The following is a 27,287-nucleotide window of genomic DNA, read 5'->3' on the forward strand; positions in this document are numbered from 1 at the left end:
ATCCCACGTTAGCCAGATGCACAAGGGGGCGCACGCATCTGGAGTTCGTTTGCAGAGGCTGGAAGCCCTGGCGCGCCCATTCCCTCTCTCTCCCTCTATCTGTCTTTCTGTGTCTGTAGCTCCCAAATAAATAAATAAATAATTAAAAAAAAAAAAACAAGATTCAATTTGCTGATTCCATCTCAAACTATGTCATGCATTTTGCAAACTATAGTGCAAGTCATTTAGTCCTATTTAGTTATGTGGCAATCAGAGGCACTACCGTCTACACAGCCTAGACTACACGTCTACCTGGTAAACCACCTGTTGAGGTTTGGCCAGTTGTGCTGACCACACAAAACCAAGCCTTAATTTTGTGGCCAACAATGCTCATGCTTCCGTATAGTGGGGGGAAAATTCTTAATATGGTACAGGTTTATATTGTAAAGCATTCTAATATATGTTTTATTACATTCTGTGTACAGGGGCTGGAGAGATGGTTTAGTGGTTAAGAAAGGCATTTGCCTGAAAAGCCAGAGGATCCCGGTTCGACTCTCCAGGACCCACGTAAGCCAGGTGCACAAGGGGGAACATGCATCTGGAGTTCGTTTGCAGTGGCTGGAGGCCCAGGCATGCCCATTCTTTCTCTGTCACTCTCTCTCTGCTTCTTTCTCTCTCTCAAATAAATAAATAAGTGAATAAACTTTTAAAAAAGTAAAAGAATTCTGTGTACAGAAGTGATTATCTACCTAACTCCTTAACTTGCCTTTGTAATGAAGCTTCTTACTAACAAAAATTAATTTGAAACTCCTTAAATGTCTTAGTATAACTGGAATCCAAAACAAAACAAAACCCAAAACGCATCAGTAGAACCAAGAATCTGAATGTTACTCGGGAAAATATGATGGAAATGTTTTTGTATGTACAGTTCTTCAAGAGTATGTCTCATCCAAGGGCTGGAGAGATGATGGCTTAGTGATTAAGGTGTTTGTCTGTGAAGCCTAAAGACCCAGGTTCAATCCCCTAGTACCCACGTAAGCCAGATGCACAAGGTGGCGCATGCATCTGCAGTTCATTTGCAGTGGCTAGAGGCCTTGATGCCCCCATTGTTTTTCTCTCTATATATATATCTGCCTCTCTCTCAAATAAATACATAAAATTTTTTAAAGAGTATGTATCATCCATGGGCTGGAGAGATGGCTTAGCGGTTAAGCGCTTGCCTGTGAAGCCTAAGGACCCCGGTTCGAGGCTCGATTCCCCAGGTCCCACATTAGCCAGATGCACAAGGGGGCGCACGCGTCTGGAGTTCGTTTGCAGAGGCTGGAAGCCCTGGCGCGCCCATTCTCTCTCTCTCCCTCTATCTGTCTTTCTCTCTGTGTCTGTCGCTCTCAAATAAATAAATAAATAAATACTTTAAAAAAAGAGTATTTATCATCCAAAAAGTAGTTCAATCTATAAAAGTCTTCCAACTCATCTCAGCTGGACAGTTTTCAAGGCCTCTGGGCACTTGAGATTTGAATTCTGTATCAAATTGGAGTTCTTAGCTGAGGGATCATGTACCATCAAGTCATAAACAGGCTCTGCAGCTCTGAACAGCCTCAGATGACACATGATACTTGGTGTGCACGTACCTGTTTTTCTGGAGTAAAGACACATTGATTCTTAAAATTAGAATTTCAAACATGTCTCCGAAAGCTTAAGAACCAGGATGGAGAGATGGATTCACTAATGGCACTTTCCTGCAAAGCCAAAGGACCCAGGTTCCATTCTCCAGTACCCACATAAGCCAGATGCACAAGGGGGCACATGTGTCTATAATTTGTTTGTAGTGGCTGGAGGCTCTGGTATGCCCACCCTCTATCTGCCTCTTTCTATCTCTCTCTCAAATAAATAAATAACATTAAAAAAAAAAAAAAGCTTAAGAACCATTGTTAGACATTAAAATAACCCAAAGTACTATTTCTAAATTCTGACATTTCTGAGAGGTCTTACTGAAACAAGCCATGAAGTTCAGTGTCTCAACAACCAGGAAGCCTCTTTGTAAGAATATTCTCTTTTTTAAAAAAGTGTTTTATTTTTATTTATTTATTTGACAGAGAAAGAGTGATAGAATGGGTATGCCAGGGCCTCCAGCCACTGCAAATGAACTCCAGACACATGTGCCCCCTTGTGCAGCTGGCTAACGTGGGTCCCGGGGAATCGAACCTGGGTCCTTTGGTTTTGCAGGCAAGTGCCTTAACTGCTAAGCCATCCCTCCACTCCATCCTCAACCCATGACAACTGGGCTTTTCTCAGTGCCCTAAGATTATTTCTGCCTGTGTTAAACTTAAAATACATTTTTGGTAGTGTATTTGACTCCCTGGTGGTATAATGCAGTGATTATAAACTGAGGGAAGGAACAAGAACAAACCATGGCATGTATGAAAAGGTGCTGTCATGAAACTCACTTATTTGCACTCTGACCTAAAAATTAATATATAAATAGCAACATCCTCCCCCAAAACAAACATAACATACCACAGAGCCAAACTGTCTGGTCTGGGTTCAAATACTGTCCTTAAGTTCTAGCTCTGTGACTTTGGGAAAATTAGTTAACTCTTCAGTATTTCAGAGTAAAAATATAAGATGCCTTCATTTATAGCATAGTTGCACACAGACTTCAAAGGCTTGGTCTGTGAGAGGACCAAATAAGGTCTTTGTTTGAAAGAGAGTTACCTACCAGTTACTGTCTGGTGCCCTGGATCACTCCTTTCTTGAAAACCTCTTCAAAGTGGCCTGCTTGGGGGCGGGAGAGATGGCTCAGCGAATGAAGTGGCTGCCACAAGAGGACTGGAGTTTGGACTCCTCAGTACCCTCCCCTATGGCAGTGAACAAACGGACCCTTGCCTGCCTTAAACAAGATGGCTGATATACACACACGCGTGGCACGTGGAAACATGCCGTCTCCCTACTTTCAAGCTAATTCCTTTCCGATCTTTGGCACTATGGCCAAAATAAGGACCTGATGTAACATGACGCTGTATCACCATACCATCACTAGGAGTCACGTCTGCTGCTTCCTCCTGCTCCTCTCTTCATCCCAAGTTCAGCTGAACCAAGCTGTGCCATCCCAATGTGCCTCACTCTACATGTGTCCTGCACTGGTCACGACTGCTTACATCAGTCTGCTTCTCTAGACACAAGTTTGGTATCCTTTCCTCCTATCCTTTTTTTTTTTTTTTTTGGTTTTTCGAGGTAGGGTCTCACTCTAGCTCAGGCTGACTTGGAATTCACTATGTAGTCTCAGGGTGGCCTCGAACTCACGGTGATCCTCCTACCTCTGCTTCCCGAGTGCTGGGATTAAAGGCATGTGCCACCATGCCCGGCCCTTTCCTCCTTTCTTAATGTGCATGGAGTGACTTCATACTGCTTCCCTCCCCCCAAGGTAGGGTCTCACTGTAGCCTGGGTGGCCCTGGAACTGACCTCAATCCTCCACTTCTGCTGGGATTAAAAGTATACCCAGGTTTTCATGTTTAAAATGCTTTTTTTTTTTTTTTGGTTTTCTGAGGTAGGCTTTCCCTCTAGCCCAGGCTGACCTGGAATTCACTATGTAGTCTCAGGATGGCCTTAAACTCGCAACGATCCTCCTACCTCTGCCTCTGGAGTGCTGGGATTAAAGGCACGCACTTAAGATAACTTTTTACTTTACATGCCTGTTTGGTTGTTAACACATCTTATCTGGTGAACCTTCCTGATAACTCCTAGTAAGAAGCCTCTTCAGAATCTGGTTCTCTCAGTTTTCTACTTCCAGATCTTAAGACACTGTTTCTTGCTCACCATTTACACTGCTCCTTGCTTTAGTGCCACTGAGATAAGGCAGAAGGATATGTGTACAACAAACTTCACACTGAAGGGAACATTCTAGAAGTATTTATTTCATCGCTGCTATTAAGTTGCAGCATGCAACTCTCAACAACAAGGTGCCACTCTCCACTCCTCCAGAGGCACCAAATGCTGTGGTACCACTACTTAGGTTTTCAGTCTTTTGAAGGCTTTTATTGCCAGTATCATTACTTGAGTGATAAGCCTTTTAGGAACTTAAAAGCACTAATTCTCTATAAAATGTAATTTTGTATTTCATGCAAAAATTCTAATTGACAGGTTTAGGTTCATAATAGAAGAAAAATGTTTATTCTAGTTCTGTAAATTATCAGGAATAAAATAAGCACTTCTATTTGCCTTCTTGTAGGAAACAGGATAGTTGTTCTCTACCAGGAATCAGGTAGTAGCTCTGATGATCTTTTAGGGTTATAAAATTGCCTACTAAAATTCTTCCCAAATGTGTTAAGAAATAAGTAGTTGGCTCATTTTCTATACAATTTAAAGAAGTATTTGCAACATGTGCAAGAGTTATAGGTTATGTTGTTGGTCCTTGGGACAATATTCAAAAGGCCTATTCTTCCCATTTAAAAAATTCCACCTCAGAAGGTAAAAAGAAATCCTATTATCCCTGAGCAAAAAAGGAAAAAAAAAATATGTATTTTTATTAGCTAATAGAAGCTAATGAATTATCGATCTCTAGAACATTCTTGGAAAACTTACATGATGTGACACAGGAATGAGGCGCTCTTGGAGACTTTCTCAGATAAAGTGTATTTAGTTTCACAGCTGATCTGCAAATATTATAAATTTAATTAACTATATGGCTGAACATTTTCCATTTTGAAATCTGAATGTATCCTGGAAGGATATTTATGGGACATGAAACTACTCAGACAGGGGAATTTTTAAACTGTGAACAAATTGTGGCAAGAGGCACCAAAAGGATGGGAAGACTATGGTGGACAGAGTGGCTGCTGTAAGGGGCAAGACAAGGCTGGAGCCTGAGCTGAGCCTTGCTTCTCATAAAGCCCGAGCCTCTGGCTATCCTATGCTGAATTAGCTCTTACATCATAAACCACACACCGCAAACTAATAACGTTCCAAACTAACTTAGGTCTTTTGTTTAAGGAGTAAATGAGAAAAAAAAATTAGCTTCTTAGTCAAGGAGTGCTATATAATTTCACGGCATCTTAATATAATTCACTTAATCCTAAAGCAATTGTGCAATAAGCAATATATAAAAGGAAAATAACAAAGGTTAACTTCCTACAGGGGCCAACAGACAAGATCTGTCCAGCATAGCAATGAACTTTCACATACTTGCAGTCTTATTTGAAAGGCCATCAAACATTCAGACTACAGAAAATCACAAATGTCACCAACAGAAGGAATGTTGATTAAAGTCAAAAACTTCCCAAAAGGCTGCCTTCTTTGAAGGGATTTCAGAATTTTCTAGCACAGGTTGACTACCTTAAATCTCACTGATGGCTTCATGAGACGGTGCTACAGTCAGTGCTGTTTAAAATAAAATGTACTAGGAAGAAAAAAATGAACAAATAAAACAACCTACTGTTCCCTAACACACATGGCTTAGCACCCACAGAAAGCCTCTGCCCCCCAAAGAGGCTTCCACACAGGGTTAAGCTCCATTAACTGAGGTGCAATCTTTCATTTTCAGAGCTTGTCTTCTCTTGCAAGGTGTTCAGAAGCAGAAGTTCCACTTGGGTTCTAATATACATCCCTGTGAGCTCCGCTTCCTGGAAACACACACCTGCTGGGTTCTAGCATCTCCCTCACCACTGACCAGCTCACTACCTCACAGCCACCAGAAGCGCACATACACTATTAACATGATGAAAAACACAGCGACCGCTGCGAGCTTGGCGTAAGTAGAGCGTGTGTTCAAGTACTTTGCATCCTGGCGGTATTTCTTGGATAAACTGGACAAATTGTTAGCCTTTGAATCCAATGCTGTCAAAAGGAAAAACAGAAAACACCAGTTAGTCCCTTGAAGTATATATCAAAAATCTAAAGACATAAAAATAACCAAAATGAGCCAGCTGTGGTGGCACACACCTTTAATCCTGGCACTCAGGAAGCAGAGACAGGAGGATAACCATGAGTTCAAGGCCACCTTGAGACTACATAGTGAATTCCAAGTCAGTTTGAGCTAGAGTGAGACCCTATCACAAAAAACCAAAACCAAAACCAAAACAACAACCACCACCCAAAAATGAATGGATTGATAACAAACAACCATGGAGCTTAAGTGATCATGTTTTGTTTGAAAGAGGGACTTGCTATGTAGACCAGCTCAGAGACACTCAAGATTATCCAGCTGCCTCAGCCTTCTGAGTGCTGGCATTACAGCATGCACCAGTCATCAGTACGTCACTTTTGAGGCTGATATCAAGTATACGGAATACAGTATATAAAGTTGTATATACTGATACTGAAGCACTATAAAATATATAATCATTTAAAAAGAATTTGAGCTGGGCGTGGTGGTGCACGCCTTTAATCCCAGCACTCAGGAGGCAGAGGTAGGAGAACTGCCATGAATTTGAGGTCAGCCTGAGAGTACATAATGAGTTCCAAGTCAATCTGGACTAGAGTGAGACCCTACCTCGGGGGAAAATAAAATTGACCAGGGCCTGAGATAGGGCTCAGCAGTAAGGCCTGCAAAGCCTAACAACCTGGGTTCAATTCTCTAGCACCCACGTAAAGCCAGATGCACAAGGTGGCACACGTAACTGGAGTTCATTTGCAGTTTCTCTTCTCTCTCGCTTTCTGCCAAGTGTACTGTTGAGTTCATCCCTAACCTCGTTGATATTTTTCTGATAATTATCATTCTATAATACTTTAAGTGGCCTAAATCACATTAGTTCATATGCTGAAAAATGATAATGCATGTAGGCTGACTCAGATAACTAGAAAATTCAATTATTCCAACACTGAGTATTAAGCTCTATTTCAGTGGTGATTGTTAAAATTTCTAAGATGGCCCATTTAGTAAAGAGTAATGAAGTTAAAGCTTTCGAAAATTATATTCCAATATGCAAAGGAAAGTTACACAATTACAATATAATGGTAGGCATTCAAACCGAAGCTTAGACTGGAGAAATGGCTCTGTGTTTACAAGCACTTCCTGTGTAAGCATGAGGGCCAAGGGAGGTCTGAAAGACGGCCCAAGTTCAATCGCCAGGACCCGCGTATGCAGCTGGATGTCTGTAAGCCCAGCTCTGTGAGAAGCAGACTGGAGAAGGGGCAGGGCGTGAGAAAAAGTGGCAAGTTCTGGGCTCAGTAAGAGACGTGGGCTCAAGGAAGAACAGGCAGAAGGGGCCACCCAGCATTTCCTTTCTGCCACCTCAGTAAGCACACCACTCCAGAGGCGAGCACAGGGGTTGACACAGGGGAACATACCTGTGCATACACCATACACACGTATCACACACATGCAAAAAATCCCCCAAACACCAGTGTCTCGTAAAATAAAGGTTGTCCTCTGCCCAGGGCATTTATAATACTGTTGTCTTCTTGTTATAACTGTTATCTGAGCACAAGATGGGCATTTATTTTTATTTTTTATTTTATTTTAGTCTTTTCTCGAGGTAGGGTCTCACTATAGCCCAGGTTAACCTGGAATTCACTATGGAGTCTCAGGGTGGCCTCAAACTCATGGCGATCCTCCTTCCTCTGCCTCCCAAGTGCTGGGATTAAAGGCGTGCACCACCTTGCCCAGCTAAGATGGGCGTATTTTAAAAATGAAAACAAACTATCAGTTCACCAGAGGTGAGTTGTGATCCAGCTTTCCCTCTTCAAATCTTTGAAAATGAGGGCTGGGGAGAAGGCTCAGCAGTTAAAGGCCCTTGCCTGCAAAGCCTGACGGCCAGCGCCCCGCAGAGCCTCACACACATGGCGCACACAGGTGTCTGGGGCTTGTTCGCAGTGCCTGGAGGCTCCGGTGTGCCCCGACTCCACCTCTCTGTCACTCTCAAATAAATAAAAGTATTAAAAATACATTTCCGAAAATCTATCCTGCAATCTCAATTTCTTTGTTCTTCCCTAAAACACTTCTTTGAGGGAGCTTTCCGAGGAGATAGCTCAGTGGTAAAGGAGCAGGAGGACCAGTGTCTGGCTCCCCAATACCCACGTGGAAGTCGGGCATGGCAGCACATGTCTATAATCCCACATGGGGAACAGGCTCAGGAAGATCCCCAGGACTTGCTGGGTAGCTAGTCTAGTTGAATTGGTGAGCTCCAGATTCAGTGAGAGAATATACCTCAAAAAATAAGATGGGGAGCTGGGCATGGTGGCGTTCACCTTTAACCCCAGCACTTGGGAGGCAGAGGTAGGAGGACTGCTGTTCAAGGCCACCCTGGGACTACATAGTGAATTCCAAATCAGCCTGGGCTAGAGCAAAACCCTATCTCAGAAAACCAATAAATAAATAAATATGAGAAAAGATTGAGGAAGACACCCAATGTGGACCTCTGACCTCCCCATGCGCACATGTACAAACATACAAACACACACATAACAAAGCAACAAAAACTAATAAACCCTCAGTACTTTTCAAGCACACACGTAGTCTCAGCACTTGGGAGGCTGAGACAGGAGGATCATGAGAATGAGGTCAGCCTTAGCTACATAGTAAGACCCTACCTCGAAGAAACAAGAAACTAAAACACCCCCAAAACAACAAAAAAGCAAACAGAACATCTGCTGTGCCTCCCTCCTCTGAGGAGCCTGTACTCAGGTGCGGGGAGCACGCTGTGAGCTTCTTATGGGCCGTCTCTCCCTTATCACTTGCCCAAGTTTATATTCAACTGTCTCTTAATCAACCCCACCCGTGCTGACAGAACAAGTTGTTGCTGAATGACTCACCTACTGAGATGAAGCGAGGCGAGGTTACATGAACTAGCAATCGTTTGTCTGTTTCAAACAGGCCAGCCAGCTACTTTTCTCACCACTATAACAAACACCCTGACAAAAAGCCATTTAAGGAAGGGCTTATTTTGGCTCACAGTTTCAGTGTACAGTCCAACACGTGGGAAAGACCTGTGGCTGGAGCATGCAGCAGTTGGTCACAACGTACCAGTCAGAGTAACAGATGGGTTCTGCTGCTCAGCTCACCTTGCCCTTTCTAGTCAGTTCCAGAGCCCGGCCCCGGGATGGTGCTCTCCGCTTCTATTAAACTGGCCAGGAAACTCGCTCACAGTCTCCTGGGTGATTCTGGATCCAGGGATACTGACAATGTTAACCATCACCGCAGCTTACTGTATATGGCTCAGGTGGTTTTGGAAATTGTGATCCTCCTGCCTCTCAAGTGCTGCTGGAGTTCAGACATGAACCACCAGCCTGAAATAAAGAATACTGAAGAGAATCTCTCTACTATATAAGCATAAGATATCATATGTTTGATAGACAAAAGGTAAGAAACAACAACAAATCTGCCTGAGGAGTCGTTTGGCCAGTCTTTCTATCAGAAGGACAATGGAAGTGCCCAAGGTGACAGTGACCATCAGAACAGCCATCACTCCTGCTGGCATGGATGGTAACTGCGGCTCTCTACTAGGAACTAGCGGTGTGATCATTTAGTAAGCCACAGAACTCTTCCAGGTCTCTATTTCTTTATCTATAAAATTGGTATGGGGCTGGAGAGATGGCTTAGCAGTTAAGGCATTTGCCTACAAAGCCAAAGGAACCAGTTCAAATCTCCAGGACCCACATAAGCCAGATGCACATGGTGGCACATGCATCTGGAGTTCATTTACAGCAGGTGGAGGCCCTGGCGTGCCCATTTTCTCTATCTGCCTCCTGTCTCTGTCTCTTGCTCTTTCTCAAAAGTAAATAAATAATTTTTAAAAAACTGGTGCAAACTACCCATTTCACACAGGATTATTACAAAGATTCAACACGCACTTTTGCGTTTGAATATTTGGTCTCCAGCTGGTGGTGCTTGTGAAACCTTTGGGAGGTGAGGCTTAGCGGCTGGAGTCGCTGGCGGTGGGACTTGGGGTTTGAGCCCTGCCCTGCTTCAGGTCTGCTGCCTGATTCCTGTTCCAGCAAGATGTGAAGAGGTGAGGGTCCCGGTGGCACACTCCCAACCCCTGGGAGGCCAGCTGCCATGCCTCCCTGTCTTAGCGTACGGGATCTTGTCCGACTGTGACAGCCTTCCTCCTTTAGGTTGCTTTGTCAGGGGTTTGGTCACAGCAATGAGAGAAGTCACTAATATGACAGGATGTCTGAAACTGTCCCAGCAGACGGCCTAGAACATGTACGTGCTCGATAGATATTTACGTCCTTTCTCTCTACTTATTCTCTGAGAGTGTGGAAAGTTTATGTAACCTACAGGTTAAAAATGTATGCTGACTGAGGAAAAACACTAGAAGTTCTGAGACTCTTACATTGTGGATAAACTGACAGACACATAGAGTTTAGATTTCAGAGAAGTTCCCAGGCTAGTCTATAGCAAGTAGGAGCTATCAGTCTCTTATAATAAAAACTTACAGTCAACATTTGATGTTTAAAGAGTATGAAGCTATAGTTGTGTTAACTACTGACATAAAGGTTAAAATTTGCAATTCCTGAGCTGGAGAGATGGCTTAGGAGTTAAAGGTGCTTGCCTATTAAGCCAAAGGATCCAAGCTGAATTCCCCACGACCCACAAAATACAGGTGCACAAGGTGGCACATGAGTCTGGAGTTCTTTTGTAATGGCTGGAGGCCCTAGCATGTCAATTCTTTCTCTCTCTCTTTCCTCTCTCTCAAATAAACAAAATAATTTTCAAAAAAAAATTGTAGGGCTGGAGAGATGGCTTAGTGGTTAAGCGCTTGCCTGTGAAGCCTAAGGACCCCGGTTCGAGGCTCGGTTCCCCAGGTCCCACGTTAGCCAGATGCACAAGGGGGTGCATGTGTCTGGAGTTCGTTTGCAGAGGCTGGAAGCCCTGGTGCGCCCATTCTCTCTCTCTCCCTCTATCTGTCTTTCTCTCTGTGTCTGTCGCTCTCAAATAAATAAATTAATTAATTAAAAAAAAACAACTCACTAAGTTTAAAAAAAAATTGTAATTCCTAACAAAACAAACCCATTTACCAATGAATATGTAACAAGGCAGAATCCAGATATACTCACTAAGGAATCAATCTGCAAACATTATAGTGAGAAATATTTTAAAAGGTATGTGAAAGAGATATAAAACTTTAAAATATTAACTATACAGAGTTTACATGCCCAAACCTAAACATATATATATATATATATATATATATATATATATATATATATATATATTTTTTTTTTTTTTTTTTTTTTTTTTTTTTTTTTTTTTTTTTTGAGGTAGGGGCTCACTCTAGCTCAGGCTGACCTGCAATTCACTATGTGGTCTCAGGGTGGCCTCGAACTCATGGCAATCCTACCTCCTGAGTGCTGGTATTAAAGGTATGCTCCACCACGCCCGGCTGTGCATATATATATATATTTTAACCTCATTTTACCTGCCAAAGAGATTACCCCTGAAAGCACTACGATATCTTTCACAATTTCTTCTACTTCTTTTCACTTCCCTTAACTTGCGCAGATAAACTCATGAAGACAGTAATTGTTTCAGGATGAGTCCTTACATTGTTCTAACACACCACGATTAATCATGCAAAGGAAAACCTCTATTAGCTCATAAGTTTTATACAGTCTAATCTGAGAAGTCAAAGGTGGAACCCAACAGCCACAAAGGGTGTGCAGGATAAGCTATCTTGCCTGTGGCAGGAGCCCCTCTTCCCAGAGGCCTGCACTGCCCGTACCTGAGAGCGCTTCTCCCCGCTGCAGCACTTCTTCGATGTTGGCCACCATGATCCTCTGCACATCCTGCAACTCAGTGTTGATGGAGCCCAGGTTTCTCCGAGCACGACTATCAATATAGTTTTTCTTGGTTTTCTGAATGAAGGTATCTAGAATGGTGAAAAGTAATTGTTAACAAGATGCTGACACGAATCGATCCCTGGATATGCCTCTGTTACTGCCTGAGATTACTCCTAGGTCTGCCATTTGTCCACTGTGGGCTTCAATGCCTGTCTATACAACGTGAAGATGTGGCTAGATGATCATCTAGAAGAAGTCTCCCTCGGACACCTCAGAATTAGAAGGACTTGCTACTACAATCTGAGAGGAATCAACTCCCACTTCAGCAAGCTTTTCTTGCTTTCAGAGGACCCTCGGGGTTCATTACTGAATTCTGCACATGCGCCACAAAACCGCCCAAAAGTAGCAAGAGTTAATGATCATTAACAACCTAAGAAAAACTACCTTCAAGTATTTTCTCCAATACACTCTCAAACTTACCACATTCTTAAAATACGGACAAATATATGTGATAGGGAATTTGCCCAAAATACCAATATAAAACAGCAGTGTCATCCATTTCAGCCTATGTTTGCATTTCTCAAAACTGTAAGAATACACTACTGTTAAAATTATTGTCGGGGGGGCTGGAGAGATGGTTTAGCGGTTAAGGCGTTTGCCTGCAAAGCCAAAGGACCCCCATTCAATTCCCCAGGACCCACATAAGACAGATGCACAAGGGGGTGCATGCGTCTGGAGTTGGTTTGCAGTGGCTGAAGGCCCTGATGTGCCCATCCTGTCTCTCTATTGATCTGTCTCTTTCTCTCAAATAAATAAATAAGTAAAATATTTAAGAAAAAAAATAGTGCCGGGCGTGGTGGCGCACGCCTTTAATCCCAGCACTTGGGAGGCAGAGGTAGGAGGATCGCTGTGAGTTCAAGGCTACCCTGAGACTACAGAGTTAATTCCAGGTCAGCCTGGACCAGAATGAGACCCTACCTCGAAAAACCAAAAAAAAAAATAAAAATAAAAATAGTGTCACAGGACGGGAGAGGTAGCTCAGTCGTTAAAGCACTTGCTGCAATGCCTGATGGCCTGGGTTTGATTCCGTAGTTCCCACATAAGCCAGATGCACAAGGTGGTGCGTGCACCTGGAGCTCATGTGTAGTGGCAGGAGGCCCTGGCCGCCCTTTCATTCCCATGTGCTCTCTCAAATACAGACACACAAAAATGTGTCCCCACGAGGGGCTTTCCCATTTCTCCTTTCATTCAGGAGCTCTGTGACCTTTCCTCTTCCCTTCTCTTAAGCATTAATAAGTGCTAGTATCCCTATAATAAAACCTTTCTAAACCTCAAAAAGTACTTTCAACTTTTGGCAAAAACAGGTTCTGTGAGCTAGGTATTTTCATTTGCCTCCCAACTCCACCCTTCTGCACTTCGGGATGCGGCTGTGTGTGGAGCGCATCAGCAGGCTTCCTTACCCTCTGGTTTCTATTGAGGAGCAGGCAGTGCAGGAGGCCCGGGCAGGCAGGAAAGTGAGAACAGTGACGTCAGGGTTTCACATTCCCACCCGCACTCCTTCCTGGGAAGTCACTTTGGGATGGCAGTATCTCTCCAGTTGATGTTCCAGTTTTCAGTTAAGAAATGGCCCCTTCCCTTTATACCTCTCTAGCCCAAGGCCTGGAACAACTGTTTATAGTCCCAAGTTCCCAAGAACATGGTGGATCCCTTAGGGCATATTTCTGTGTGTCCTCTGGCACCAACTTGAGTGAGACATCCAGTTCCTGTGTGACCTGATATATTTGTCTTGCTTTTTCCCCCTTGGATTCACTATATTATCCAGAAAAAAAGTTTGAAAAACTGGACATCATATGAAGGAACATGCTTATAGCTATAAAACAGTAAAAATGTTTTGTCAATTTTATTTATTTATTTATTGGTTCTTCGAGGTAGCGTCTCACTCTGGCTCAGGCTGACCTGGAATTCACTATGTAGTCTTAGGGTGGCCTCAAACTCATAGCAATTCTACCTCTGCCTCCCAAGTGCTGGGATTAAAGGTGTACACCATATTTTTAAAAAAAATTTCTATAAAGTAAGTTGACACATTTATTTAGCAAACTTAAAAACTTTAGAAATTCTGAGAGTTAAGACTGATTTCTGTATGTGTGTGTGTGCACGCGTGCGCGCGTTATGTGATCTGTGGTGCATGCACATATGAGCGCAGACGTACACACAGTGGGCCTGCATGCAGAGGCCAGAGAACACCGGGAACCCTCTCATCACTCACCTGCACACTTCCTTCCTTCAGACAGGCTCTCCCCTCCACACGGAGCTACTGTCCACGCTGCCCCAGCCCCAGCCCCACTGACTGGAGTTAGAAACCTGCACTGCCACACCCAGGGGTTGTTTGTGGGCTGTGTGTGTGTGTGTGTGTGTGTGTGTGTGTGCGTGCATGCAGGTAAGAGGTGGTTTGGGGAGTTGAATTTGATAATTTCTAGCTTATACAGCAAATACTCTTAATGGCTGAGCCACCTTCCTAGCCTGACTAACTTCTTTTAACTAAAAATTTCAGCAATGTAGACTAATCCACCTTGATCTCACTCCCTATACTTGGTGTACTTGGGACATTCCCTTTAACCTGCTGACACTAGACACATAAACAGGTCTGACTGGTACTGAGTCTTTCCATAATTCTTGTACAATACAGACATCCACATATGCTACTTCTCTTTTATTTTTATTTATTTGAAAGCAACAGACAGAGAGAGAAAGAAGGAGAGAGAGAGAGAGAGAGAGAGAGAGAGAGAGAGAGAATGGGAACATCCAGGCCTCCAGCTACTGCAAATGAACTGCAGATGCATGTGCCCCCTTGTGCATCTGGCTTACGTGGGTCCTGGGGAATCGAGCCTCAAACCAGGGATCTTTAAACTTTGTAGGCAAGCGCTTTAACTGCTAAGCCATCTCTCCAGCCCCACTTTTGATACTTCTAAATGTAGTAGATTATACTCTAATACCATATTGTTGTCTAGTAATTTTTTTAAACTTAGAGGATCTTAAAAAATATGTTATTTGAGAGAGAAAGAGTGAAAAAAAAAAGAGACAGAGAGAGAAAATGGGCATGCCCAGGCCTCCAGCCACTACAAATGAACACCAGATGCATGTGCCTCCTTGTGCTTCTGGCTAATGTAGGTCCTGGAGAATAGAACCAGGGTCCTTTGGTTTTGCAGGCAAATGCCTTAACTGCTAAGCCATCTTCTCCAGCCCATAAATTAGAGGATTTTATTGCACTAATAAAACCACTATTCTTTCTGATTTCCATAAAATGAGTCTTTCTGTGTACGTCTATGCTGGAAAAAGAACAGCTCGGCTATTGCCATGCAACCAAGTAGATCTTCACGCATAATTCCTGTCACAAATGTAAAAATGGGTCCACATTCTATAGGAAAAGGAATAGAAGACTAACAAAAATTGCTTATACACTTCCTTGATTCAGAAAGACATAACTGTGCAATTGGAAAGGAGGCAGAACCACAACTTGAGGGACAAAACACCAGAGAAAGAAATCACCAATATTCTATAGTGTACCAGACAGCTTCTCCAGTGTTTGCTCCCTTGATAGAGAAACAAGGGATCGAAGCTTACCAAACTCAATGAAGGAATACGGTCTAGACACAGTGGGCACTTTCTTCCCATGCTGTTCATCAAATTCTGAGTGCAAGTCTTCTAAGTAGGCAAAAGCCAGCTTCTTCGGGAAGGCAGCTTCACACAGAACCAAGTAACACACCCCCTGCTCAATAATGTAGCTGGAGAAACAAAAGGGACAAAGTTCTCTGTAAAGCAACACTGCTTCAGGTTGAAATGGACTTTCAGTGCTCTACAAATTTGTGACAATATTCGACCTAAGCCCTTCAAGGGTGGCTAAATCACAGGTTAATATCACACTACAAATCCTTGGAATCATACTGTAACCATCTTCCTATTACCACAGTATATCCAGGGGCCGGGAGACAGCAGAGTCAGTAAGGTGCTTACCGTGCAAGCATGAGAACCTAAGCCAGATCTCTTCAGTTTAAGAAACTTAAGGGTCCACAGCCTAACGTACTCTCCCATCCCAGCCTTTTGTACTTAACTCCTCAGGTATTTTACAGGATAACTGAAGACTATTACATAATCTCCCAGGACCCTTAAAATAATATGATTTATTTGTTTGGTAGGATTGGGTTGGTCATGAACCTGCCATGTAGTCAGAATGACTTAGGATTACAGGTTTTAACTTCCATGCCTAATTTGTACAGTACTGGGAATTGAACTCTGGGCTTCACAAATGCTAGGCAAGTACTCTACTAACTTAAGCTATACCTCCAGCCCCTGAAATAATTTTTTAAATATTTAATTGACACAGAGAAAGATTGGGTGGATCAAGGCGTCCTGCCTCTGCAAACAAGCTCCAGACACAGGCGCCCCTTTGTGTAGGTACTGGGGAATCAAACCCCGGCGGTATGGCTTGCAAGTGCCTTTCACCACTGAGCCATCTCTCCAGGCCCTCTCCCCCCACAAGTAATTTTTAATAATAACGCTGCCCTGTTGGGCAGGTGAATTAACTGGTCTCCTGGAACTCACTCTATACCATCCTTGACAGCACCAGTTTTACTCCACAAAAGTAAACAGGACCATATATTACCCTGCTCAAAACCTCTAGAAGACACCCGGTACCTGTAAAAGCCAGCCATACTCCACGGGACAGCGCTTGCAGAAGGACAGAATGGAGAGGACGGAAAAGCTGAAGACGCCTTGCTCTCATGTTGCGCCTGCTTTGCACGCGAGCCTCACGAGTAGGAACACACACGTATGAAAGGTCTAGACATTGCCGGCAAAGATTGACCTTTCAGTAGCTCTTCAGTGGAAAAAACTGAGATGGTGAAGGTCCATGACAGCTCAAGTAGAAGAAAACTTCTCAATTCCATGACACGTTTCCTAGATTTTTCCTTCTTTATTCCACCATGGAGATGCATGGTCATTCATCTTTCAGTGTCCACAAGGGATTCATCCCAGAATCTCCATAGCTACCGAAATCTGAGGATGCTCATGTCTCTTATATAAAATACCACAGTAGGGCTGGAGAGATGGCTTAACGGTTAAGGCACTTGCATGAGAAGCCAAAGGACCCAGGTTCGATTTCCCAGGACCCACGTAAGCCAGATGCACAAGGTGGCACAAGTGTATGGAGTTCCTTTGTAGCAGCAGGAGGCCCTGGCTTCCCATTCTCTCTCTCCTCACCCCCCCTCAAGTCAATCAATAAATATTTAAAATAACACCATATCCACACATCTTCCTGTATACTCAGTCATCTCGGGATTGCTTATACCTAACACAGGTAAATGCTATATAAATAGCTGCTATATTATGTTGTTTAGAGACAAAGGGGGAAAAAAAAACATCTGTACCTATTTAGTTCAGCTGCAAGAAAATTGTTTTTTGTTTTTTGTTTTTTTAATATTCTCAGTCTGGCTTGAAGACCTCTGAATGTGGAAACCACCGAGGCAGAAACCATGCGTAGGGAAGATAACTGTACCATACAATCAAATGGATATACACATGTACTTTTTGGGATAGGGTCTTGCTAAGGTATTCAAGCTGGTCTTGAACTCATAGACTCAAGTGATCTTCCTGCTTTAGCCTAGAGGCAGAGTAGCTGAGACTACAGATGCACACTACCTCATCTAGGACTGTATTTGGAGGCACTGAAAATTGAATCTACAGGAAACATTTCAGACGCTATGTAAGTTAGCACTTAATGACATGGGATGTCTACCATCTTCCTAGTGAGCAGGTGGGGGTTTCGTTGCAGCACACTTGTCTGTGATAGGCTGAAGTCTCGCTGCAAGTGGTGCTGGCCGGCTGGTTTTCACCTGAACTTAGAGGTCCTCCCTGGACAAATCTACCTTGCTACTTGGTTCTGAAAACAGCAAAACACAAAAACCATTTAGCCAATTATTTTTTATCTTCCTGTGATTTTCTTATACTACTTTTTCCTTTTAACCATCCTTGTTTTACCAGATTCAACATGCCACAGACTAAACACTTAATACCAGTTATCTACAGATAACTAAGTGCCCAGTCCTAACCCTTCCATCCGTATCTCAGCTGTAAGCTCTCCCTTGACCGCTGACTGAGCGATGAGGGTTAGGGATGTCATTGAGGGGGACAGCATTTGCTTAGCATGTGTGAGGGCCCTGTGTTTAACCCTCAGCAATGAAAGACAAACCAAAAATAAATAGCACAAAGAAACTAAAATACCACTGCTAAGTTCTGACAGTGTTTCCCCTACAGTGTAACTAGCATTTATTGACTACTACCTATATGCCAGGCAAGATGCTAAATAGCACACATGATTTCCCTTAAAATCTCTGTAAGAAATCCCTTCAAGAAAAACTATAGTTAGGAGAACTTATGTGAATTGCTCAAAATTACAATGTTAGTAAACGTCTGAACAAGAGTGGTACCTAACTCACGCTTGGCTCCAAGACAATCCTAAAGTAAAAACTATGTGACGGGTACAGGATTGATTAGACACAGGTTAACAGGTTAAATTACTGTAATTTTTGTACAAATAAGACTCAGAAAGGTTGCTTCCATGAAGAGACCATATTTTTTAAGTTACCTTTCCTTTTAAGAAAGTGTTAGTATTATTACAAGGTGTTACATTTTGGTATTCTATATGTCAGTCATCATAAAGAAATTAGGACTATACTCACTGGAAAGTCATGGCTCCTGCTTCCAAGGTACATCTGGTAGGGGACTGCTCATTCAACTTCCGAAACAGCTGTTTAGCCTGACTCTGATATTGTTGAAGGTCCCGGCCAGACTGAAAGAAGATGCCTTCATTAAATAATTCTTAAGCAAAAAAAGTTGTTATCAATTTAGAAGCATCAAGACATTATCAGAACACTATGCAAATAAGGTTCTTCATTTACAGGTTACTGAGATTCATTTTAACACAAGGTTTTCCTTTAGAGTAGGAAGACTACCTTCTAATACTTCAAGAGCACATCACAAATGCTGAGAAGCAAAGGTGTGTGTCCTAACAGCACTTAAAGCACGCAGTGTCCTTTCCACTGTGGGTCAGTACCCCCCCTCCTGCTAATGGACCCACGCAGCCTGTGCCGTAGTCAGGAGGACATCCTGGGAATGACATGCAGATGACTCTCAATTTCACGTCCGACTATCGAGCAGAAGTGTCCACAAAGTGACAGTGCACCTAAAAAATTGTGAACAAGCACATCCGTGGCTGAAAACTCACAAACACTATCACTTCAAATAGGTAAAAATGAACAAGGTGGGGACAAATACTGATATCCTTACTTGCATAAATCTAATTGGTTCTTGAGTCTGGACAGCATGTTTAAAAAGTGAGGAACATATGCTAACACAAATGAAAATACTAACATTCAAATCTATGCCATTTCCCTAAACATAAAAATGCTTTGAGATTTAAAAAATGGGTGTCTACTCTAGTGGTATCATTTTGAAAGCATAAAATCATACCTAATTAGCTTACTATATCCAAAAAGGATAAGCAATGCATGAAGAGCAGAAAACATAAACATTTTTAACTTATCCTCATACCAGGTGAGGGAGAGAAATTTCTTCTACCTATGGTCTAAAAGTCTCTATCACCTTCAAGTCCTTACATTACAATCTTAACCATGGGCTGGAGGGATGGCTTAGTGGTTAAGATGCTTGCCTGCGAAACCTAAGGACCCATGTTTGGGCTCTACAGACCCCACGTTAGCCAGACGTACAAGGGGATGCAAGCACAAGGTTTTATATGCTCACAAGATGGCACACACATCTGGAATTCAACTGCAGTGGCTGAAGGCCCTGGCACACCAATTCTCTCCCTCCCTCCCTCTCTCTCTCTCTCATAAAAAAAAAAAAAATTAAAAAGCTTAACCAGGGCCGGGCATGGTGGTGTACACCTTTAATCCCAGCACTCAGGGACAGAGGTAGGAGGATCTCCATAAATTCAAGGTCACCCTGAGACTGCAGAATGAATTCCAGGTCAGCCTGGGCCAGAGTGAGACAATACCTTGAAAAACCAAAAAACAAACAAACAAACACAAGTTTAACCACCAAGGTATATGGTGTTAGTAAGTTGAGTCTTGGGGGGGGGGGTGATTAGATCACAGCAATGGAACTCTCATAACTGAGGTTAGTATCCTTATAAGAAATCCTAGAAAAACTCATTTGCCCTTGCACCATGCAAAGACCTGGTCAGAGATGACATCTATGAATTCAGAGTTGGCCCTCATTTGACATGAAATCTACTACTCCCTTAATCTGAACTTGCCGGTCTCCAGATTTAGAGAAACATCTCACTGGTTCATCAGCCCCTCTGCGCATGGACCTGCCATGTGATGGGAAAGCATAATTATCCTGATTTGAAACTACTTACTTTGGATTGAAAGATAGACCACTAGGGGCTGGAGAGATGGCCCAGTGGTTAAAGGTGCCTGCTTAAAAGAGAAACCACAGTCTCCCTTTTGCAGATATTTAACAACTAAATGTTGAAATAAAAATGTTTATACCAGCAAGCCTTAGATTTGGCCAGGTAGGCCAAATGAGCCAACAGGTGCAATAGTGGCACATCTCTTATGGGGGAAACCAACTGCCCTCTAATTGGACTGGAGGCCCACTCCATAGGAGGGAATACATGCCTGATACTGAAAACCTACAACAGGGGTAGTCATGAGCCCGAGGGGTATAACACCTGCTGGGGTCTGGCTAAATGCATACACTATGCTCACCCAACTGCCCCATAAGCACTACTCTTAGTGTTCATACCCATGTATTAATGCTACTCTCACTTTTGGTAGAGAAGCTTCCCTTTTCAGATGGCGATGACCTTGCGATGACCCAGAAGACATCATGGTGCTGAGAAGAAGTGACAGAGGAGTGCTCAGCACTGAAACATCTCTGTCACACCTTACAAGGCTCAGGGTCCATTGTGGAAGAGGTGGAGGAAGGAATGTAAGAGCCAAAGGACGGGTAGGACTCCTTACAACATGCTCTTCCAGACACAAAATGGCCTGGATATCCATGACCTCACAGCACCTGACACTACATACATAAGACCATCATAATAGGAGGAAAAGATGATGACATAAAAGAGACTGAATGAGAAGGGAAGGGCATATGATGGAGAGTGGCGTTTCAAAGGAGAAAATGGGAGGAGGGAAGAAATTACCGTGGGATAGTGTTTACAATCATGGAAGATGTCAATAAAAAATTAATTAATTAAAAAATGTTTATACCAGTCCTCCTACTGTCTTAGATCGGAGATCTGAGAATGCACACTGTGAAATCTGAAACTGGTGAGATATGTAAATAAAGAAAGCTATGATAAAGTGGCAGGTCAACAAATGTACAAGTACAGAAACTGTACATTTCTTTTTATTTGTTGTTTGTGGGTTCTTTTGTTTGTTTTGCGAGGTGGAGTCTCACTCTTGCCCAGGCTGACCTGGAATTCACTATGTAGTTTCAAAGTAGCCTCGAACTCACAGCGATCCTCCTGCCTCTGCCTCCTAGGTGCTGGGACTAAAGGCGGTACTAGCATGCCCAGCCTCATTTCATTTTTTTCATTTTTGGTTTTTTGAGGTAGAGTTTCACTCTAGCCCAGGCTGACCTGGAATTCACTATGTAGTCTCAGGGTGGCCTGGAACTCAAGTGATCCTCCTACCTTTGCCCTCAGAGGGCTGGGATTAAAGGCGTGCGCCACTACACCCAGCTCTCATTTCATTTTTTTTATTAATGTCTTTTATTTATTTGCAAGCAAAGAGAGAAAAGGGGGAATGGGCGTTCCAGGGCTTCTTGCCACTGCCAATGAACTCCAGACGCATACACCTCTGGCTTTATGAGGGTACTGGGGAATCAAACCTGTGTAAGTACCCTTGACTGCTGAGCCATCTCCCTAGCCCCAAACTGTGTATTTTCATATGAATGAGGTGATGATAAGCATACAGTAAGCCAAGAGAGTCAGGCCGAGTCCACTCAATGTGCCAGTTTGTAGGTATTTATTTAGTTAAGAGAGACAGAGAAAAAGAGAGTGAGTGAGAATGACTGTGGGTGCACCAGGGCTTCTTGCCACTGCAAACAAACTTGGATGCAGGCACCACTTTTGTGTGCTGAGGTAGAACAAAAGGTAAATGAAGAAATTGCAAATATCCCAAAAGGAAAAGTATACCATGAAAAAGGAGGAAAGGAAACAGGGTATAAGTTCATCTATCTACCTGCCTCGGCCTGTATTTCTAGCTAAGCACAGAGGCACCACCATGTCTAAAACAGTCTGTATTCCATGTGAAACACACTCTCTGTTGTATTTTCCAAGTAACTACTCATCTTCAGTAAGAAGTAACCTTACACAAGAATTGGCATCGAGCAAACAGCTAAGAAATTATATCTACTGTCAGTAAAGAGACTTAAGAATTTACTGTCGCCGGGCGTGGTGGTGCACGCCTTTAATCCCAGCACTCAGGAGGCAGAGGTAGGAGGATTGCCGAGAGTTCGAGGCCACCCTGAGACTACAGAGTGAATTCCAGGTCAGCCTGAGCCAGAGTGAGACCTTACCTCGAAAAACCAAAAAAAAAAAAAAAAAAAAAAAAAAAAGAATTTACTGTCCCCATGAGCTCAAGGCTAACCTAGTCCACATAAAGTTCAGGACAGCCTGCGCTTCATGAGACCCTGTCTCAAAAAAGAAAATAAGATAAAATAAAAAATAAATCCATTTCTTTGAAATTTATTTCTAGGATCTGGAGAGATGGTTCAGCAGTTAAAGGTGCTTGCCTGCAAAGCCTACCAACCCAGGTTTGAGTGCCCACGTAAAGCCAGATGCACAAAGTGGCACATTTGTCTTTAGTTTGTTTGCAAAGGCCTGTGCTCATACTCTCTCTCAAATAAAATAAAAAAATCGTATTTTTGAAGTTATTTCTATAGTGGGTATGGTGGTATACACCTGCAAACTAGCACTCAAAAGGCTGAGGCAAGAGAACCAGAAGTTCAAGGCCAACCCTATGTAAGATCCTGCCCCTGCCTCTAAAAATAAAAACAAACAGAAAAAAGATACTTCTGGACTGATAAGAAGTAAAGTCTTAAAGCAGTACAGTACACTGATAGGGCACTAAGTCTCTAGCCTAGAGCAAGATGTTGACTAAAAACAAGTAGCTCAGCCAGGTGTGGTGGCGCACACCTTTAATCCCAGCACTCGAGAGGTAGGAGGATCCCGTGAGTTCGAGGCCAGCCTGAGACTACATAGTGAATCCCAAGTCAGCAAGGGCCAAAGTAAGACTCTACCTTGAAAAACAAAACAAAACAAAACAAAAAGACAAGTCTAAGGTTGATATTTTGCAGATAGTATAAGTTGAAGAGACTGTCATTTAAAATCAAAACTGCAAAAGCAAACTTCATTTTTTTCTTTTGGTTTATGAGATTCTTAAACCTGTGTTTTCTCATTAAATATTCACAAAAATCCAGAGAAGAGGGCTGAAGAGATGGCTTAGTGGTTAAGGCACTGGCTTGTGAAACACGGGGACCTAGGTTTGATTCCCCAATACTCATGTAAGCACAAGGTGGTGCATGCATCTGGAGTTTGTTTGCAGTGATTAGGTACCCTTGCATACCCATTCTCTCTCTTAAATAAATAAAACTATTGTTAAAATAAATTTTTTGTGTAGAATTTTTTTATCAGTGAAACAAAGCAAGCCTTTGGCAGACCAGTAACAAAGTTTAAAATTAAGAAAAAAAATCAATTAGTTTTTCAGTAAAGCACCAAGTCAAACAGAAAGCCCACGAATGAGTTCCTACTCCTCTGTATTTTTGTCCACACTCAATATAGCAGTGGGAAAAGAGACTGGATTTTGTACCTCCTCCCCACGGCCACCCTCCCTTCATAGGTAAGAGTATTTCTCAAAGTGCAATTCCTTTAAGAAAATCTCCCACACTATCTCCCTTGCTGAAATTATACTCTTGGGCTCATTTTGACAATTACACTACAGAAGTGTACTAACAAACTCTCAGTAAACTCAACAGAAAACAGGGAAAACTGAAATAAACTAGTTAATTTCAACAGACTTTGTTTTGTGGATGAGTAAGAAATATTTCATTCAGTATAACCTGCAACATTATCACCTCTATCACTACTCTTTTAAAGGGAAAGTAAACATGTACGTTCACACAATCTCTTACTATGAAACCCTGCTGTCAAGTCAGATGTCATTGCTGGGAAATCATCTCCCAAAAGAAATGTAGGCATCTTTTTGTGTTCAATCACTGAACACTTCCTCTTCAATAATAACTCTACTAATGACAATAGTCATCAACTTCTCCACTAGAATATAAATTGCGTGAAGGTAGAGACTCTGCCCTCTAATCCCCAAAACTAACACCATGACTGGCATATTTGATGTATTCAATAAGATTCATTTTATTTATTTAATGCAGGAATGTAAAGTCCATGAAAAAATTCCACACCACCCCCCGAAACTGAGAGATGTTAAGATTCAAGGTTTTACAACACTATTTAGAATTGTAGGAGAAGTAAAAGTGGCCACTTTAAATAAATTATATAAATTCCATCCACAACTTCCCTTCATGAAAATTGTCTCCCATGGGAAATTTTCTTTGTGATTCTAAGGCACAAAACAGCTTGCTTTTAAAACATGTGGGGTTACTCTTTTGAATTAATTCCATACATTCCTGACCACCTAGTAGGATAAAATTGCTAAGGGCATCGTTTGCCGCCTCAGGAAACTCAAAAAATGAATTTTTTTTTTTTTTTTTGTGGTTTTTCAAGGTAGGGTCTCACTCTGGCTCAGGCTGACCTGAAATTCACTTTGTAGTCGCAGGGTGGCCTCGAACTCTCGGCGATCCTCCTACCTCTGCCTCCCGGAGTGCTGGGATTAAAGGCGTGCGCCACCACGCCCAGCAAGAATTTTTTTGTTTTTTGTTTTGTTTTGAAAGACCAAGGAATACGATACAATAAACCACAGCTCTTTGGCTGGGCTTATTGGGAATTAGGCATCGCCTTGGAAGCAATTGCCTTACTGAACTTTCACAACCGTGTGGAAAGTGGCAACATTACCTCATCCACTTTCAAAAGATGTCAGCAAGCTAGGTCAAGGATCAGGTGCTACAGAAAAACGAGGTGAAGAAATTACGAGGTTGATTTTTTTTTTTAACCCATCCCCTAGGATGTCAGTGTGTACAGCCTTAACAGTAGGAAGCAACAACATTAAAAAAAAAAAAAAGTCCTAAAGTTTAAGATATCACCTAAAAAGTCAAAGATCACAATTAGCCAAAGGCATCCTGGATCTACTGGGTTTTGTTTGGTTGGTTGGTTGGGGTTTTTTTTTTTTTTTGCCTAAAAACAGGTAATAACACTTTCCTCCGACCTCGCAGTACTCAGCTCTCCCCGCAAAGACAAGGGAGATTTTGGGGGGCTGGGATGTGGCGACGGCTCTCCCAGGCCCGGGAAGGGGGGACCCCCGAGCTGAAGGCAGAGCGGCCGCTCCGCAGGGCTGCGCCCGGGGCGGCGGCGATGCGCGGGCGGGCGAGGAGCTCACCTGCTCGTCCTCCTGCATGGAGGCGGCCAGCGGAAGCCCGTCCGCCACTCGGGCGATCATCGTGAGCAACACCATCTTTCCCCGGCCGACGCCGCAAGGCCGCTCCGCTTCCCGCCCGGCCGCAGCTACCCGCCTCCCGATCCCCTGACGAGCCAGCTGTTGGCGTCTCCGCTTCCCGCTGAGGTGGCCGGAAGCTGCTCCTGAGCCGCTCACTTCCGGTTCCCAGCGCTGGCCTTCCCCACCGAGAACTACAGCTACGGGAACCTTAGTTCCGGGGTCTTCCCTTCCCACCGCTGCGGGGCTTCCCCGGTTGCTCTGTCTGCGCTGAAGGAAGGATAGGGTTATTGGATGTACCAGTCTCTAAGATAAAGATACGACATGTAAAAAAATTTATTACACAGAGAGAAATTGGGTGTGTCAGGGCCTCCAGGCACTGCAAAAGAACTCCAGATGAATGCACCACCATGGGCACCTGGTTTACTTGGGTTCTGGGGAACCGAACCTGGATCCTTAGGCTTCGCAGGCCAACGCCTTAAGCACTAAGAAATATCTCCATCACTTTTCTCTGGGCTTTTGCAAATATTAAATGAGAGAACATAGGTACAAGAATCTTATAAACTAAAAAAAGTGAAATTGTATAAATACTTTAATAACTGTTTACTACATGCCTATAGTTAGTGCTTGCATGAATAGAAAAACTGCTAAGTGCTTTATGAATATTTGTAAATTTAACCAAACAATCTAATAGGAGTGTTTTGGAGTTGGGGAAAGTGTTCAGATAATTTTTCCAAGGTATTTCTAGCAGAGATGGGAACAGGATTTGAACTCAGATTAAACTTCAGATTTTTATGTGAGTTCCCCACCCCCGCTGAAACTCTCCATGTAGGCCAGATTAGCCTCAAATTCACAATCTTCCTGCCTCATTCTCCAAGGTACTTCAATTATGGGTTTGCACAGTCACTCCTGGACCCTAGTGTAGTTCTTTCTTAACTTTTATCCATAGATTAAAGAATTTGTAAAAAAAAAAAAAAAAAAAAGAATTTGTGACTTCATTATATTTTCAATTGCCTTCAGCTATTAGAAGACAACAATGAGGCTTTTGGGGGGGAAGGACCCAATATGACTTGGTGGTTGAAAGATAAATGTGAAATATAAATGGCTGAAATAGATAAAATAAAGAAGCCAAAGGTGTTATTAAGAGAGACAATGAGGTGGTGCTGAGCAGAAAACCTTCTCCCTGTAGCCCAGCCACCTGAAAGCTGGAAAAGGCTGCGCTGTATGCAGTCTTATGGGAGACAGAGTCATCAGCGGTGAAAACAGTGGACACTGGAAGCCTCACGTTTGGCCAGACAGGCCAAATGACTGAACGAGTGCAATAGTGGCATGTCTGCTCTGGGGGTAACTAACTGCTCTTTAATTGGACTGAAGGCCCGCTCTATGGGAGGGAATATGTGCCTGGTACTGAAAACCTAATGAAAAGCCTATGACAGGGGAGGTCATGAGCCTTAGGGGTATAAATCCTGCTCTTGTCTGGATAAATGCATATATTACTCTCACCAAATTGCCCTGAAATCACTACACTTAATGTTCATACTCATATATTAATGTTACTCTCACTTCTGTTTAGAGAAGCTGCTCTCTTTAGATGGCAATGACCACTCTGATGATCCAAAGGGCAACATAGTGCTGAGAAGAAGGGACGGAGGAGTGTCTAGCACTGAAACATCTCACACCTTCCAAGGCTTAGGGTCCATTGTGGAAGGGGTGGTGGAACGAATGTAGAGCCAAAGGAAGGGTACCACTCCCTACATACAACTGTCCCAACAGATTTTGGCCTTGATATCCAAGACCTCACAGTGCCTAGCAATACCCACGCAAGACCCTCATAATAGGAGAAAAAGATGATGACATCAAATTAAAAGAGAGACTAATGGAGAGAGGGAGAGGATATGACAGAGAGCAGAGCTATGAAGGAGAAAGTGGGGGAGGGGAGG

General features: G+C 43.0%; 1 protein-coding gene across 1 annotated transcript; it reads right to left on the reverse strand.

Annotated features, from left to right (window-relative positions):
* Positions 1 to 3,874: 3,874 nt before the first annotated feature.
* Sec22b (SEC22 homolog B, vesicle trafficking protein) lies at positions 3,875 to 25,480 on the reverse strand. Its single transcript, XM_004659088.2, has 5 exons — positions 25,294 to 25,480; positions 18,433 to 18,542; positions 15,320 to 15,480; positions 11,641 to 11,787; positions 3,875 to 5,812 (listed from the first exon to the last, which is right to left on the reverse strand). The coding sequence occupies exons 1-5, from the start codon at positions 25,366 to 25,368 to the stop codon at positions 5,658 to 5,660; spliced, it is 648 nt and encodes a 215-aa protein (XP_004659145.1). The 5' UTR covers positions 25,369 to 25,480; the 3' UTR covers positions 3,875 to 5,657.
* Between the last annotated feature and the right edge of the window lie 1,807 nt (positions 25,481 to 27,287).

Source organism: Jaculus jaculus, chromosome 19 (assembly GCF_020740685.1).
Source record: "Jaculus jaculus isolate mJacJac1 chromosome 19, mJacJac1.mat.Y.cur, whole genome shotgun sequence".
In the NCBI taxonomy this organism is placed as follows: domain Eukaryota; kingdom Metazoa; phylum Chordata; class Mammalia; order Rodentia; family Dipodidae; genus Jaculus; species Jaculus jaculus.